Here is an 18,257-nt window from a genome sequence, read left to right on the forward strand (position 1 = left end):
GAGCCCCCAATGTGCCCAGGGGATACCAGGGACTAAGCCGGAAATGGCGGGTTGGGATCTTACCTAGCAATGGGATTTATCAAATATTTACTGCCGTGAACTATTCTAGGCACTAGGAATACAGTGGGAACAAGACAGGCCAAGTGCCTGCTCTACGGGAGTTCCCTGGCTGGTGACAATAAATAAACAAGATCGCTTCTATGAGCGATAGGCACTACACATGGCATAATAGGGTGTGATGGGGGCCGGGGTGGTTGCTGTTTTAGGAAGCAGAGTGAGGGAAGAGGCCTCCTAAACTTGAACTGTGGCGCCCATGGTGGGAAGCGCCAGCCCTGTGCAGAGCTGGGTGGGCGTTCCCAGCAGAGGCAACGGCCATGGCAGAGGAACGCTCAGGCAGGGAATTGGCAGCTTGCAGGACTAGAAAGCTGGCCAGCCAGCGGGTCGGGAACATAAAGAGAGAGGAGAAGGACATGAAGCCGAAGAGCTAGGCTGGCACTGCCTTGTGAAGTTAAATATTCACACATCCTATGACCCAGAGTAAGCAACCCCAGAGACGCTCTCGTACGTGTTACCAAGAAAGGAGAAAAATCCTGGTGTAGTCTCAGGATGGTTCATCACACAGCAGTGACAATTAAGGAACTATAGCTCCGGATGACTGTTAGAAACATAGTGTTGAACGTCAAAAGTGGTAGGATACTATTTCTAGAAAGATTAAAACCAAGAAAAATTTATATTGTTTAGAGATATATGTAGGCATATGTGATAGAATTATTTTTTAGCCAAGCAAGGAAATGAAAAACACAAAATTCGGGCTTCCCTGGTGGCGCAGTGGTTGAGAGTCCGCCTGCCGATGCAGGGGACACGGGTTCGTGCCCCGGTCTGGGAAGATCCCACGTGCCTCGGAGCGGCTGGGCCCGTGAGCCATGGCCGCTGAGCCTGCACATCCGGAGCCTGTTGCTCCGCAACGGGAGAGGCCACAACAGTGAGAGGCCCGCGTACCGGGGGAAAAAAAAAAACACACACAAAATTCAAGAGACTGGTTTTCACCGAGGGGAGCTGAGGAACAGGGCAGGGAAGGAGCACGTAGATGACAAACATGTCAATGATGTTCTAACCCTTAGGTTGAGTGGTGGGCTCCACTGAAGGTGTCCAGTTTATTATGATGATTCACGTCTGTATATGTGCCATATATTCTTTTCTATGCACCAAATATCACATAATAAATTTTGAAAAGAGAAGGGCATGGACCAGGTCATATAAGGCCTTGAGACCATGATAAGCATTTTGGATTGTATTCTAAATGTCATAGGAAACCATTTGAAGGTGACTTAATCTGATCCATCATTTGAACTATCACTCAGGACCCTGAGGAGAGGATGAACAATAGGGGGTAAGAATGGAAGCACTTAGACAAATAGGATATTATTGCAGCATCTTGAGAGAAAGATGAGGGTGGGACTGAGCCAGGGTAGCGACAGTGGACATAGAGAGATGTGAAGGGGTCGGGAGGTATTTTGTTGGTAGAACCAAGAAGACTTCTTGAAGGATTGAATGGAGGGGTTGAAGGAAAGGGAGGAATCAAGGACGACTTGAAGTTTTTGACTTGCACAACTGGGTGGATAGGGGTACCATTTGCTGAACGAGGTGATGGGCGTGGAGGAAGGGAGTGGAAATTAGGTTTCACCTTGCGTTTCAGTTTGCTCCCAGAGGTAATAGAGACACGTGAGTGTTTCGAGCTGGGAAATAGTGTGATCCGAGTTGCAGTTTCGGAAGCTCATCTGGCAGCAGGGTGCCGCACGGATTAGAGATGGAGAGATGGAGCTGGTGGCTGCAGGGAATGTCAGGTCAGACGGTGAGGGGCTAGTGGAGCAGAGGGAGGGCTGCAGGGAGGGTAGCAATTCTGCTCAAGAGATTTTTTACAAAGCATAGCTCCAGATTCTATAGGGGACATGTCCTAAAAGAATTTATAGATTCACGGAGGGAAGAGACACACACAGTAATATTCTACTTTGCACAGTTCTTCACATTTCATAAAATGCTTTCAAATCTACCCTCACATTTGAGTGTCACGACATTCCAGTGTAGTGTGGCAGGGCTGCTCATCCCAGCTCTACACAGGAAGGCTAAGGTGTAGAGAGTTTCGTGCAGCCTGGCATCCAGTGAGTAAATGTACGTGCTAGAACTCAAACCCAGGGTCTTCTGATTCTGGGTCAGGCACTCAGCCCCCCACAGCAAAATATGATATATCCCATGAGAGTGTTGATCTGGCCCAGGGAATTGGGTGAGGCCTTGTGGAAGAGGCATAATGTAAGCTGCCTCAAGGGATAAATAAGATTTAATCAGGCAGAGAAACAGAAGGGTGGGTAGGAGTAATGTCGTGGGAAAGTAAGCAGTCAGGTGACAGGTATGAAGCGTCGCTGGATGGAAGGTGATTGTGGGAACTTCGTCCTCAGGTTGGAAGCACCGTGCTCTTCCGTTGTCAGAAAGGTTACCTGCTCCAGGGCTCCACCACCAGGACCTGTCTTCCCAACCTGACCTGGAGCGGAACCCCGCCCGACTGTGTCTGTGAGTGCAAATTTCGCCTACAGCCCAGACAACTCCTCCTGGCAACTCATAATCTCCCCCAGCTGGGCATCTAGGAGATGCTTGAGTGCTCTGAATGACGGAGGGCTCAGAACTCCTCGTTGGGACCAGTATTGGTCTCTTTGTACTCCTTACCCCTTGGAGCCCCACAGAAGATATTTACGCACAGAAGCCTTTCTGATATTAGAAGGCAATTCCTATGCCTTCGCAAAGAAAAAGAAAGAACTTTCCCATGGCAGCAAATACTAGCAACTACGAGGCCTGCCCTCAGGATGGAAGATTTCAGGATTTTGACCATAATTACTCCTTTTCCCTCAGGAAAATTGCTGCAGGTTTAGGTTCCCCCAGGGTTGACTGAGCCAATATCCACATGATCTCCATCTTGGCCTCTCGTATAGACATCAAGGCTGGGGTGGGGCTGGGGCTGGGGAGGGGATGCTGGACCTGAAAGGGGCCCATAAGGGAAAGGAAGGGGGTGGTCCATCAAGGAACAGGGGAGTGGTGGAGAGGCCTCCTGGAGACCCTCGTCTCCCAGCAGCGTCTTCCCTGTCATCCAGCCCACCACTGCAAGCAGCCGGAGATGCCGACCCATGCCAACGTTGGGGCCCTGGACTTGCCCTCCATGGGCTACACGCTCATCTATTCCTGCCAGGAGGGCTTCTCCCTCAAGGGTGGCTCCGAGCACCGCACATGCAAAGCAGATGGCAGCTGGACAGGCAAACCACCCGTCTGCCTGGGTGAGTGTGCCCCCTCGGTGAGCTTCTCCAGGGTGGGGGGCCAAAGGGGACAGCTGAGCTTGAGTGAAAGAAGGCCAAAGAGAAGAAAGAAATGTGATTTCCGGAAGCTGGAGCCTGCTTCTGATTTTCTGAGGTGTTGAGTCTAGGAGATTAAACCAGAGTAGTCTAAGGAGCACAGAGTGAAGCCATCCCAAGTTCTACCTTGCTGCCTTCTGCATGAGCTTAAACACTCTGCCCAGCGCTAAGTATACAGCATTCTAAGGGTTACACTTAATCATCAGATGGAGAAAAGCTCTGTGTCCCACCGAACGGGAATAACACGTCATGCATATATGCCTATCATAACCTTGATGAAACAGTACCCACTCACAGATCCCTCAGGGTTACCGTGGCGTCTTACACCTCCCTCCCCCTCTTCTTCATTCATTTCTTCTCTATTTATTGAGCATTATCACTGTGCGTGGCTGTGCTGGGCATGGGGGATGGGGAGGTGAAAGACACAAACCCTGCCCTAAAGGAGCTCACATTCAGCTGTGGAAGACACACACATTATCAGATATAACAGTACCTTCAGGAACATAGAGATGCACTGAATGCTGTGGGGATGCTGGGAAGGGCACTAATTCAGCCTAAGGGGGAGGGGAGAATCAGGGAAGGCTTCCTGGAGAAGGTAATCTGAGTCCAGTCTTAAGTAAACAATCCAGCAAGGATAAAGGATGGGTTTGGTGCTAGGATGGCATTCAGTAAGATGTCTCTTACGGGTGCTGACCTCACCTCACCACATTCCGGGTATTGTTCTGAGTACTTCATGTACTAACTCAATCCTTGCAGTCATCCTATGAGGCAGGTGTTACTCCTATCCTCATTTAATATATGAGGAAACTGAGGCACAGAGAGGTTAAGTAACGTGCCCCAAGTAACGTGGTAAAGGGAGAGAGCTGAGATTCAAACCCGGCAGGTCTAACTTCAGAATCCGTGCTCTTAAGTACTCTGCTGTCCTGCCCCTCAGAGAGAGAAGGCTTCAGGTTCAGAGCCTTTATCGGAGCTAGAATTTAATGATGTATTTTCATTGTATGAACTATTGTAAATTTCTTTCATTTAGGGAAAGTAATATTTGTGTTCCACAAATGGTAGTGGTATAACTTTTCTTTTTTAGAGTACATTTAACTTTTAATTGTGGTAAAATATACAAAACGTAATATTTACCATTTTAAAGTGTACAATTCAATGGCATTAGGTACGTTCACAATATTTTGCAACCATCACCACTGTCCATTTTCAGAATCGTTTCATCGTCCCAAACAAGAACTTTGTACCCATTAAACAATAACTTTCCATTCCCCTTACTCTCCAGCCCCTAATAACCTCTATTGTATTTCCTATATCTATGAATTTGCTGATTCTAGGTACCTCATGTTAGTGGAATCATATGATATCTGTCCTTTTGTGTCTGGATTATTTCACTTAGCATAATTTTTTCGAGGTTCATCCATGTTGTAACGTGTTATTACTTCATTCTTTTTTATGCCTGAATAATATTCTGTTGATGGATATACCACCTTTTGTTTATCCATTTGTTCATTGATGAACATTTCAGTTGTTTCCACTTTGGGGCCATTATGAATAATGCTACTTTGAACATAAATGTACATGTTCTGTTTGGATATATGTTTTCAGTTCTCTTAGGTATATATCCAGGAATAGAATAACTCAATGTTTAACAGTGTAAGGAACCGTTTTGCAAAGCGCCTTTACATTTACTTTACATTCCCACCAGCAATGCACCAGGGGTCTAATTTCTCTACATCATCCTTGCCAGTACTTGTTATTGTCCAGCTTTTTTTTTTTTTGCGGTACGCGGGCCTCTCACTGCTGTGGCCTCTCCCGCTGCAGAGCACAGGCTCTGGAAGCGCAGGCTCAGCGGCCATGGCTCACGGGCCCAGCCTCTCCGCGGCATGTGGGATCTTCCCGGACCGGGGCACGAACCCGTGTCCCCTGCATCGGCAGGCGGACTCTCAACCACTGCGCCAGCAGGGAAGCCCTTGGCCAGCTTTTTGAGTATAGCCATCCTAAGTGGGTATAAAGTAGTATTACATTGTGGTTTTCATTTACATTTCCCTAATGACTAATAATGTGGAGCATCTTTTCATTTGTTTATTGGCCATTTGTGTATCTTCCTTGGAGAAAAGTCTATTCAGATCCTTTGCCCATTTTTTAATTGGGCTATTTGTCTTTTTATTGTTGAGTTGTAAGAACTCCTTTATGTCCTGTTGATTTCTTTTTTCCAGCTTTATTGAGGTATAATTGACAAACAAATTGAAATATATTTAAAGTATACAACATGATAATTTGATATACATTGTGAAAGGATTCCCATTATCAAGTTAACACATCCATCACCTCACATATTTATCTTTTTTTTTTTTATGAGAGCACACGAGTTCTACTCTCTCAGCAAATTTCAATTATACAATGCAGTATTATCTACTATAGTTACCATGTTATACATATACATCTTATAACTGAGAGCTTGTATCCTTTTACCAGCCTCTCCCTATTTCCCCCACCCCCCCAGCCCCTGACAACCACTATTGTACTCTGTTTTTATAAATTTGACTTTTTAGATTCCACATGTAAGTAGTAGCATGCAATATTTGTCTTTCTCTGTCTGGCTTATTTCACTCGGCATAATGTCCTCCAAATTCATCCATGTTATCACAGATGGCAGGATTTCCTTCTTTTTAAGGCTAATATTCCATTGTATGTATACACACATTTTCTTTATCCACTCATCCATCAATGGACACTTAGTTTGTTTCCATAGTTTGGCTATTGTGAATAATGCTGCAGTGGACATCTCTTCAAGACAGAGATTTCATTTCCTTTGGATATATAGAAATGGAATTGCTGGATCATATGGTATTTCTATTTTTAATTCTTTTTTTTATAGAATAAAAATATCCTTGTACTGGTTTACATTATCATTTTCTTCATTACAGAGAATATTTACTATTCATGTCTGCTCCTATAACAGCAGTCCAGCTTTTAAAAATTTCATATTATTCCTTTACATAATTATACATTAGATTTGACTATTGATCCTTTACATTTATGATTACACATTATCTATTTTTAATTCTTGAAGGAACCTCCACACTGTTACATTCCTACCAACAGTGCACAAGTATCACATTTATCGGTTTGTGTATATTGAACCATCCTTTCATCCCAGGAATAAATCCCACTTGATCATGGTGTATGATCCTCTTAATGTACAGTTCATTTGGTTTGCTAATATTTTCTTGAGGATGTTTGCGTGTATGCTCATCAGGGATACAGGCTTGGAATTTCCTTTTCTTGAAGTGTCCTTGTCTGACTTTGGTACAAGGGCAATGTTTTGATTCCTTACACTTTATATTTTGTATATCTACTGTAGGTTATGCTTTGTGTTTTTCACGAAGCTTACATAACACATATTTACAACAGTCTTTTTTTAAGCTGATAGAAGCCTAACTTGGAATGCATACAAAAGCTCCACATTTTTACAGTCCCCCACATTTTATGTGTTTGATGTCACAATTTACATCTTTTATATTGTATATCCATTAAAAATTATTGTAGTTATAGTTATTGTTACCATTTTTGTCTCTTAACCTTTATACTAGAGTTACAAGTGATTTACCCACTAACATTACAATATTAGAGTATTCTGAATTTAATCATATATTTATCTTTACCAGTGAGTTTTATACTTTCGTGTGTTTTTATGTTAGATTTTCACTTCCGCTTAAACCCCTGCTGTTTAACCCCTCTATTGAATTTTCCAGGTCAATTATTACATTTTCAGCTCTATGGTTTCCATCTGGTACTTTTAAAGTATTTTCTCTTTGTTGAAATTCTTGCTTTGTGCATTGCTTTCCTGACCTCAGTGAGCATCTTTATGACCATTATTTTGAACTCTCTGTTGGGTAAATCACTTACCACTATTTCATTAGGATCCGTTTCTGGAGATTTATCTTATTATTTGGTTTGGAACATTTTCCCTTGTTGATTCACTTTCCCTGATTCTCTGTGTTGTTTTCTACTCATTAGATAAAACAGGCAGCTCTCCCACCCAGTCTTCACAGACCGACCGTCTCGTTTAGGCAATGAACCTCACCAGTCAGTGCAGCCTAATCTCCTGGTGCCCCCCAAACCTTTGTGATTGTCCAAGCTGTCGTCTTTATTCCTAGTGGCTCCCAGTAGTTGAGGGTGTACCAAGACCCATCAGTGTCCCACAGAGGTCAGCACCTAGATGCAGGCTGATTAGAAGCAGACTCTCAGGCAACAGTTGGAAAAGTATGCAGTCAGACCCCTTCCAGGGAGAAACTGGGAGATGTGCATTTTTACCTGCTCCCTCAGTGTGAGACCAGGTATATTTATAGCCACAGGGGTTTCTACTGTGTCCATTTAAGAACTGCTTCCTTGTTTGCTGTAGTCCTGTGGAACTCATGAACACAAGCCCCAAGCCCCATTGGCCTTCAGAGCTAGGTGATTTGGGCACCCATCCCTCAGATGGCATCCTTAAAAGTCAGGGTGCTAGACGTGTGGTACAAACTCAACACTCTCAGGGAAAAGTTGGGAGTTGGGAGTCCCTCCCGATTGTATGGTGCCGTGCCAGGTGTGGGGTTTATTTCAAGAATGTGTCTCAGCCTTTCCTACCTGTTTTGATGTGGGTATTTTCTCAGTCACCCAATGTGTAGGTGTCACTCAGCTAGTTTCTGGATTTCTCTCGGAGAGAGTTGATCTGTTTTCTTCTGCACATTCAGTGTATCCGTGGGAGGAGGGGAATTCAGGAGCCTCCTATGTTGCCATCTTGGTCCAGAGTCCCTTCAACTGTTCTTTATATATCTAGAATATAAGACCCTTATCAGATGCATGATTTTCAAATATTTCCCCCATTTTGTGGGTTGTCTTTTCACTGCCTTTTTTTTTTTTAATTTACAGTACTTTCTTTTTTATTTCGTTCATCACCTAAAATTTAAGCTCCATTTTATCCTGGGTTAATTTTTTTCTTTTTTTTTTTCAGGTGTGGTTTTTTTACAGCCCTATTGAGATATAATTGATATACAAAAACTGCACATATGTAGTGTATGCGATTTGATGAGTTTGGATCTTTACACTTTCCTGTTGGTGTCCTTTTAAACACAGAAGCCTTTAATTTTGATGAACTCCAATTTATCTATATTTTATAGGTTTACTTGTGCTTTTACTATCATATTTAAGAAACCATTGCCTAATCCAAGGTCACAAAGATTTGTACCTGTGTTTTCTTCTAAGAGTTTTGGGGTCCAAATTCATGCTATTGCATGCGGATATCCAATTGTCCCAGCACCATTTGTTGAAAAGACTATTCTCCCCTCATTGGATTGTCTTGGCACCCTTTTCAAAGACCATTTGACCACAAATGTGTGAGCTTACATTAGGATCCTCAGTTTTATTCCACTGATCCGTATGACTGTCCTTATACCATTACCACCCAGTCCTGATTACTATAGTTTGCAGCAAGTTTTGAAGTTGGGAAGTCTAAGTCCTCCTTTTTGCTCTTCTTTTGCAAGATTGTTTTGGCTATTCTGGGCCTCTTTTATTTCTATATGAATTTTAGGAATGGGTTGTCAGTTTCTGCAAACAGACAGCTGGGATTTTGATAAGGGTGGTGTTGAATCTGTAGATCAATCTGGGGAGTATTGCCATTTGAACAATATTAAGTCTTCCAAGCCATGAGCATGGGATATCTTTCCATTTATTTAGATCTTTAATTTCTTTCAATGACGGTTTGTAATTTTCAATGTACAGTCTTGCACTTTCTTGTTTACATTTATTCTTAAGTATTTTTTTAAGCTATAATAGGTACTTGCATTTAAAAATACAAAATGCTTTCGATGCAGTTGAATCTCAACTCAACCCCTTACTATAAGACCCTGGGTAAGTCCCTTCACCTCTCTGCCTCTAACAAGTTTCTCTTCTATTAAATGAAGACAATAATGTCTACCTCACAGTTCTGAGAGAAGGAGTAAATGAAATGACATGAATAAAGTGCCTAGCACAGTGTCTGGCACATAAAATGCTTTCTCCCTCTTTGCTCCCTTCATCTTATAAAACCTAAGACAATAAAAGCCTTTTGTTCAGAGGTGTGCCTTCATGGAGTCACTGTGGAAGATATGTCCACAGCCTTCTATACACCCGAACATAAGCTGACCTCAGAGTTGGAGACAGTAGGGGGTGTCCCCCCCTTTACTTAGCAACAAGACAGATATTTCTGCTGTTTCTCTGCAAAAGAAGAAAAGACATTAATATTTATTGACTGTGACTTTCACGTTCATAACCACATTTATTCAGCATAAACCTGTGAGATATGTTTCAGTATTTTCCCATGTTTCAGATGAGGAGACAAGACTCTGAGTGGTGACGTGACTAGTTGAGGTCACACAATCACTAAGTAGCACTGCTGGGACCGGAACCTAGGCTGTCGGGCTCAGGCCCAAAGCCTTCTCCTTTGCCTTTGCCTGTGAGGGCTTCTCTGGCTTAATATCGTGACTCCAGGGGAGGGAAGCACTCCACTGAAACCCTTACCAGGACTTAGGCACTTCACTCTTGATTGGCGGAAGGCCATCCTTTGTGCCAGACCTCTGGGAGGAAAGCAGAGGCCCTTCAACCAAGGGTCCTCAGTAGTGGCATTCAGCAGATCTGTGTGCTAGGATGGGAAATAGACATCTTTGTTTTCCTTTACCTCTTACTGAAATTTAGCATTTCTTTAATTTAGGATATAGACAAAAACTTGTAGTATGTTAGCAATACCTATAAATTTGTCACCAGTGGAAACTGCAGAGATTTCCACATTACCCTACAATAGTTATGGATATCACGAAATGTTGTTGGGGATTCCCTGGCGGTGCAGTAGGTAGGACTCCGCGCTTCCACTGCAGGGGACACAGGTTCAATCCCTGATCAGGGAACTAAGATCCTGCATGCCGTGTGGCCTGGACAAAAAAAAGAAAGAAATGTTGTTTATGTTCCTGACTACTTCAAGATTGGAATAGTTACTGGACCTACTACTAGATCCTGTTATTTAATGCAGTAATAAAAAATCACATATATAGCTATATTCTAACTTTTTGCTTAATATTTCAATGACTATAATTGGTAAATGGATTTCCTTTAAACTCTTTACATCTCACCAGACAAAGTAGCCCACCTCCTGGTCTAAGAGGGTAAGTCCAAAGCAAGATCTCAAAGAACCCACTGACCTAATGTCAGAGAGCTGACCGTTATTTTTCCAATAGAACATAGACCAGAGGGTGAACCTGTTTTCTTCCATCCTCTTTCCCCAGCAGAGGTCCGGCCCAGTGGGAGACCCATCAACACTGCCCGGGAGCCTCCGCTCACTCAAGCTTCAGGTAGGTATGCTCTAGATCTTTGGCTCAAGAAACTGGTATTGCTTCCTTCACCTACTTACCCAGAAACATGCACATGAATTTCTGTGTACCCAATAGGAGGGTGTGAAAACAGTCTATAGAGCTGAACAGATTTCCCCACCCACCTCCCAACCCCAGGCAGACCTCAGGAGGAAGTGAGCTTGAAGGAAGCAGGAACTGCATCCGGAATTGAGAGCCAAAGCCTTCTAGAAACATGTCCAGAGCTTCAAGCTCTGGAGCCAACCCCTTCTGGCACAGGGCTGGCCAGTGTGTGGTCAGACACATACGCCCAGGTCCTGCCTAGGGAGCTTGCTGGAAATGGTTACATTTTTAAGACAGGTATTGTGTCTTTCAAAGTGTGATGTCCAGACCTGGGCACACAACTGCAGGTATGGCCTGACCAATGCAAAATTATTCTAGACTATCATATCCTTTTTTGAACCTTATACTTTTATTTACCATATTAGCATGTGTGTTATACAAGAAAGAAAACTAGATTTGGCATCAAACTCAATTAAAGTTCCATTTTGGTCCCTGACCAGCTGTGTCCTTGGACAAAGAAACTTCACCTCTGGAGCTTCAGTTTACCTTTTGTTAAAATAAGGCTCATAATACTCTCCTTAGAAAATTATTATAAGGATAAATAACAATTTTGGTTGCTATCGTTTGCTTTTATGTGCCCAACATCATGTAACATACAATCATTTAGCCCCTGACGAGATAAGCAGGACAGCCCCATTTACAGAAGTACAGATGTGGCCTACACAGGTGAGAAAATGGAGACTCTTGTATGTAATCAAACAACTGATAATTGACAGCCAAAATGAGACTCCGGATCTGCCTGACCCCATTAGTCCATGTTCCTATTTTATGACACTGGTTTTCTCTCCTCTCTTTTTCTCTTTCTCCATCTTTTCAACCCCTTCCCTCCTTTTATTTTCCTCTTTCTTCTAGTTCAATCCCCCGTCCCCTCATGTTCTTTTTTTTCTTTATCCACTTTCTCTCTCTCTCTCTTTCCCTCCATCCATCCACTCTGAGACACAGAGCATCACAAGGAGGCCAGAACACTCCACCACCTCCTGCGTGTTTGATGTTGGGGAAAACAATCTCAGGGAGTGAACTGGGGTCGATCATCAGGTGGCCTCAATTCCACCAGCACACGTGAAAGCCCCTCTCACGTCTGTTTCTCAATTCCTTTAGTTCCTGGGGATGTTTTTGCAAAGAATTCCCTATGGAAAGGGACCTATGAGTACCAGGGGAAGAAGCAGCCAGCCATGCTCAGAGTGACCAGTTTCCAGGTCATCAACAGCAAGGTCAACGCCACCATGATTGACCACAGTGGCGTGGAGCTGCACTTGGCTGGTAAGGGGCAGGCCAGCTCTGGGAAAGCCTGTGGATGGTGTGGGTGATGGGCACATGCTCTTCACAAGAACGAGTCTACTGTCACTTCCTTGTACTATCTTGCAGGGCTAGTCTGGTAGGCAGGGGAAGAGGAAGTGTCTATTCATCTTTGTTTACATGATAAAAGCACCACAGACTAAAGGGAAATGGTTAGATGACAAACATTAATAAATTGAACATACAAAGAACTCTTACAAATAAAGGAAAAGGAGACGTATATCCCTAAAAACTGAACCAAAAATAGGGGCAGAGAACTTCCAGAAGCCAAAGTACAGACAGTTAATAAACAAATGGAAAAACATTTTTCGCAATAATCAAAAAACAGTAAACATAAAATGTCACTTTCCACTTATCCCACTAAGATTTTATTAAGCAATAAACTCTGGTGCTAGCCCAGTGAAGGTACTAATGCAGTGCTGGTCAAAGTATAAAATAGTATAGTTCTAGAAAATAATTTGGCAACTTGTGTCAAGAGCCGTGAAAATGACTGGCCCCATTAATTACACTTCTACGAAATTTTATCATAAGAAATAGTTATAGAGGGAATCAAACATTTATCAATAAAGAATGTTCACATAACAGGGCTATTTCCATAACATAAAACCTGGGAATAGAAAACTGTCTCAAAAGAAATGGATATATTAATTATAGTATGTCTGCCGGATAAAATATGCCAGTTTGGGAGAAAATACACCTACTACAATGCATTTAAAATGGGACTCCAGTTTTTGAAGGAAAAAATTATATTCATAAGAAAGAAAATTGAAAGTAATTACACCAAAATATTAACAGTGGTTATTTCTCAGAAGTGAGATCAGGAGTAAATTTTCTTTCTTCATGCATCTCTGCATTTTCCAAATTTTTCCCAATTTTCAAATTTTCTATAATCAGAAAAACTGAATATCTTAGAAAGCAAGTGTTTATTCGAATAGATGGGTAGAACGATGGATGCATGAGTGAATGACTGTACACGTGAATACACAACCCCACATGCAGTCACAGCCACTCATTCATGCACGCACACACAAACAGAGCTAACGTTCATATTCACTCAGTTGCTCTAAGCCATAGTCCTAAACACATTCACACACTCCCATATACCTGCCCTCATGTATTCCTGTACCCACTGAGTTGTAAACACACCCACGCATTAGCTGACCCCGTAACATATACAAAATCCAATTCCCTTTATTCTCACACATGCATGTATAAACAGGAGCACAACCACAGGTCAGTAATCCAGTTGATTATTAAAACACATATGCACATTCTTGTGTATCCTCACATTCAACCTGCACAAACTCACAGGACACACTACACTTACCTAACGCCAGTTATACATGGGATGTAGATACCAACATCTACACATGAACTCCCACTCAGACACTCACACCCACATACCCACAGACTTGGGTTTTGAAATCTTCCTGGATCTTTCAAGTGTACCCTCTGAACTTTCTTTTCCCAGGAATTTACAAGAAAGAAGATTCCCATCTCCTCCTCCAAGTTTACCAGGTTACAGGTCCTGTGGAGGTCTTTGTGAATAAGTTCAAAGGTGATCACTGGGCCTTAGATGGGCATGTAAGTTCAGCAAAACCTCACTCGGTCTTTGACCTCCCTGTGCCCTTGCCCCATCCCTGATTCCCAGATCACTAGTAGGGAGGACGAGGGGAGAAGTTGGTGGAAACTCTTCGGATCAACATGGAAACTTGGGAGGAGGGTTTCTTTGGGGCCAGGACTGGGAGCAAGGGAGTCCTCGTCTGCTAGTGAAGTGGGCACAGGAAGACACAGCAAGGGCCAGGAGGCTGAGAGTCTAAAGGTCAGGGCATCTGAGCGAGATGAAGTAGGTTCTGATGTGTAAGCAGGAAGCAAGAGATTGGAGGCTGGCAGTACATGAGTAAATTCAAGCAAGTTGAAGGTCACGATGTGGTGGTGGGGGCTGGGAGAAGGTGGTGAGTCCCAGATGCACACTGAGCATATTCTCGTGTTTGAGGATGCCTGTTGTGGGTGATTTAGCACAGCTTGAGACACCAGCAGCTGGGGGAAAGGAGACAACTCTCTTGCATTCTCTTGTGGGAAAGACTTGTTCCATGCAAGGGCATTCTTCAGGTGGAAGTTCTGCAGTGATTCTCCTCTGCCCGTACCTTCCAATCTCACAGACAGGGGAGTGGAGCAGTCATCTGTCACATCTTCAGCTTCCCTGTCTTGGATTATTGAAGCTAGAAGCGGAGGGGTGGGAAGGAGGAAGAGGTCATGGGGCCAGAGGAGCAGAGAGCTGAGGGGTCAAGGTGGATCCTCACGGACAAAACTGGCTGGTAGAGGGCTGTGGGTTGAGTGACTTTGCTGATAATCACATGAGAAGCAAGTGGCTTCTCCAGGGGCTGGTACATGGGGTTAGTTCCTCGGGATTCTTGAGAGTATTCTACGGATCCCCTTGTGTATCCTGGTCCTGGCTGGCGTCAATAGTATTAGTCCAAAAGCTGTGCCAGGACAACAGACTCCATTGTGCTGGGAGGATGGCCAGAGGGGAGAGAACAAGGGTAAAGTTGGGAGCTTGGAGTGCGGGCCAAGGGCTACGTGTAAATGGCGCTCTGGAGGGCCAGGAACAGCCGGAAGGGCTGCCTGGGACTACAGCCAGCAATCGGGCCCACTTCTCTGTCACCCAGGGTGTGTTTGGGGGGACAGCAGGGGGGGTCAGCCTAGAGCACAACAGACAGAGGGCTGCACCTGGGGATGGAGCATGAGTCAGAAGGAACCCTGGTAGCAGAAGCATCCTCAAAGCAAGCGCGCCCTCGGCCGAGCAGTCCCCAGCCCACAAGTTTGCGTGTCTGTGTCTGGTACACGAGCATCACAGAGGCAAGTACAGAGACAGCCAGGAGGAGTTATGTCCCCAACTACCCGCCCCCAAATTAATAGCTATTGGAACTGGGACGAACTTTCCAAAGTACATTCAATCTGCTAGATAACGTTTTAATCATGGTTTGGTTTGCTCCGCGGTGCTCTAAAACTCAGTTTTTCATCACAATAATAATAGCTAACATTTACTTAGGGCCTATTAAGTGTTCTAAGTGCTTTACCTATATTCGCTCATATAAAGCTTCAGAGCAACCCTATGACATATGTACTGTTTTTGTTCCCGTTTTAAAATGAGGAACTGAGGCACTGACAGATTAAGTGATTCGACCAGTAGAAACAAAAATGTCTCCCTCCCTCCTACCAGCAGTTGGAGCCCCTGCCCTATCCCCAGCACCTCGCCATTGCCTGGGGGTGGGCAGAGAGCCGATGTCAGTGGAGATGACAGGCAGGCAGGTGAGCCCAGCTGTGGGCACCGTGTGCCTGTGGGCGTGTCTCCGGCCTGGCTGGCCGGACCTCTAGCTCCCTCCGGCGTGCCTCCCATCTCACTCTGTCTGCTCCCTCCCTCACAGGTCTCCCCAGAGTTCTCCGGAGGCACCTTCATTTACCAAGGCGCTGTCAAGGGCCAAGGCTTTGGGCAGTTCGGCTTTCAAAGACTTGGTAACTAGCATTTGTCCCTGGAGTGTATGCTTGAGCAGGTGGCGGAAAAACTTGTATGTTGGCATGGAGGGCAGGGGGTTGGTGAAGTTCAGCAGTCCAAGAGGGGCTCTTAGCCTCTTTTGGATCAGGGACGCCTTTGAGATTTTGATAAAAGCTGTGTAATATCTCCCCAGAAGGAAGCGCAATACATAATACCCTCAACTTTTGCCAAACAATTTCATGCTCAGCCCTGGAGTTGAAAGCCCCCAGCTTAAGGGACATTGGGTCTCAGATGCGTCCCACAATACTATCTGGCCAGCCCTCAGGCATCCCCGGGACCCCTGAGCATTACGACGTGGGGCTCTCAGGGCAGTCTCAGTCCCGGAACGGTGGTATTGCTGTCCTCATTTTACAGATGGGAAAACCAAGCATCAAGGAGGCTTCCTTCCCTAGTTCCTCCCCAGCATCTTTACCCTGGACCAAGCATCCTCAGTGTCAGGCATCCTCACTCCAGAGACTGGCCTTGACTCAGAGCCTCCAATGTGGGGAGGGGTCCTGGCTTCTGGAAAGCAGTTCAGGGGGAGACAGGAGGCAGGCCCGGGTGCTTGATGGGCAGCTCAATACACCCCGGGTGCTGACTGCCCTGTGCCCCGGGACCCCCTGTCTACCAAGGCAGTGCACTGCGTTTTCTCCCAGCTCTGACCTTCAGAAAGCTCCTCCTTGGCGTAAGCGGAAACCTGCTTCCCTGTGCTTCCCACTCCGCCCTGCTCCTGCCCTGGAGTTATTCCTAGCTCTATCCTCTTAGCTGCCTGGAGTAAAAGCACTCCCTCTTCCACACAGCAGCCCTTCAAAGACTTGAAGGGCATTTCCCTGGAGAGAGACCTCAGGAAACCGAGTTCTTCTTCTGGCTTCACGGCTGACTGCCGGTGTGCCGGCGGAGCCTCACCCCCTCGGTTCACTGACAGGGGCAGAGGCTCTCACCGTGGTCTTCTGAGCGCTCCCAGTCTGGGGCGAGGGGGGAGGGGGGAAGGAGGGGAGACCCTCGGAGGCCGGAGCTTCAGCACCGCTGCCACGCCCTCCAGAGCAGGTCCACCTTCACGTGCTTTATATTTTGGCTGCCTTGTAAGGTTTCATGGGATAAAATTTCTATGGCCGAAAGAAGTTTGGAAGCTTCTAAAGGGCTGCTCTCTTTTAAGATTTTATCCTGGGACACGGTTTCAGGTTCTCCCGCAGACTGGCTTCCCCAGGCCTGACCAGCTCTTGTGGACTGACCACCCTTCTCCAGGGAGGATGGCACAGTGAATGGGGGAGGCAGCTGGGGGGCCCCGACCAGCACCCCAAGCCCCACCGCGGTGGCCGCTGTGTCTGTGACCTGAGGTTTCTGCTCTGGGATTTTGCAGACCTCAGGCTGCTGGAATCAGACCCCGAGTCCATCGGCCGCCACTTTGCTTCCAACAGCAGCTCGGTGGCGGCCGCGATCCTGGTGCCGTTCATCGCGCTCATCATCGCGGGCTTTGTGCTCTATCTCTACAAGCACAGGTACGGGGAAGGGACAGGAGGGTCGCACGACGGGTGCCAGGCCCTCTCCCTTTCCCTGACCCACCCAGAGCCCTCCTGGCTCAGGCGAGCTGTGACCTTCTGAAGGGAACACAGAGCCTCCCTCTCCTCTTAGGGCCCCGAGTCTCCTCTCTTGACGTCTTGCTCACGCTCTCTCTCATTCCCAGGAGAAGACCCAAAGTTCCGTTCAACGGCTACGCTGGCCACGAGAACACCAATGTGCGGGCCACGTTTGAGAACCCGATGTACGACCGCAACATCCAGCCCACAGACATCATGGCCACCGAGGCGGAGCTCACAGTCAGCACGGTGTGTACAGCGGTATAGCCTCCAGGCCAGGCTGCCTTCGTCACCGCCACTGAGAGCCCCACCTCCGGCAGCTGGTGAGACACACACCCCTACAGACACGTCCAGTGTGACAGGGACTGAGTGCCCAGTGCTGCCCTGTGCTGGCCACTGAGGCAGACACCTCCGTACACCTGGGTCGGAGACTGTTGTCACCCTTTTTACAGATGGGAAAACTGAGGCACAGAGAAAGGAATTAACTTGGCCAAGATCACACAGCTAATAAGAAGCAGGATCAGAATCCAATCCCAGGCAGGCAGCTCCAGAGGCTGTGCTCTTAGCCACTAGGCTCAGCAAAATATCCAAGTAGGTGTATTAGTTGGAACTCTCCAGAGAGAGAGAGATACATATATATACACAATATATGCATACATATATATATGTACATATATATATAAACTCTCTAGAGAGATATATGTACATATTGTGTGTATGTTTGTATTGTATATACAGATATAGAGAAAGAGAGATTTATTTTAAGGAATTAGCTCACAGGATTGTGAGGCTGGCAAGTCTGGAGTCCACAGGGCAGGCCTGCAGGCTGGAAATTCCATCAGGAGCTGAGGTTGTAATCTGGAGCCCGAAGGCTTTCTGGAGGTGAATTCCTTCCTCTCAAGGGGGACCTCAGTCCTTTCTCTTAAGGCCTTCCACTAATTGGTGAGGCCCACCTACATTATGGAGGGTAATC

The 18,257-nt window shown here is 45.7% G+C and overlaps 1 protein-coding gene across 2 annotated transcripts in view; it reads left to right on the top strand.

Annotated features, from left to right (window-relative positions):
• The window catches only part of CSMD2 (CUB and Sushi multiple domains 2), a 665,093-nt gene extending 647,477 nt beyond the window's left edge, over window positions 1–17,616 (top strand). Inside the window, exons 63-70 of one of the 2 annotated variants that reach the window (XM_029230811.1) lie at window positions 2,454–2,565; window positions 3,141–3,320; window positions 10,691–10,756; window positions 11,975–12,136; window positions 13,644–13,756; window positions 15,601–15,688; window positions 17,068–17,206; window positions 17,392–17,616. In XM_029230811.1, the coding sequence (XP_029086644.1) occupies window positions 2,454–2,565; window positions 3,141–3,320; window positions 10,691–10,756; window positions 11,975–12,136; window positions 13,644–13,756; window positions 15,601–15,688; window positions 17,068–17,206; window positions 17,392–17,551 (1,020 nt within the window). In that variant the 3' untranslated portion in view covers window positions 17,552–17,616. The remainder of the gene's footprint in view (window positions 1–2,453; window positions 2,566–3,140; window positions 3,321–10,690; window positions 10,757–11,974; window positions 12,137–13,643; window positions 13,757–15,600; window positions 15,689–17,067; window positions 17,207–17,391) is intronic. The other variant, XM_029230813.1, reaches the window with a different exon arrangement.
• The last annotated feature ends 641 nt before the right edge of the window (window positions 17,617–18,257 follow it).

This window comes from Monodon monoceros, unplaced genomic scaffold (assembly GCF_005190385.1).
Source record: "Monodon monoceros isolate NGI ecotype Baffin Bay Population unplaced genomic scaffold, NGI_Narwhal_1 Super_Scaffold_18, whole genome shotgun sequence".
In the NCBI taxonomy this organism is placed as follows: domain Eukaryota; kingdom Metazoa; phylum Chordata; class Mammalia; order Artiodactyla; family Monodontidae; genus Monodon; species Monodon monoceros.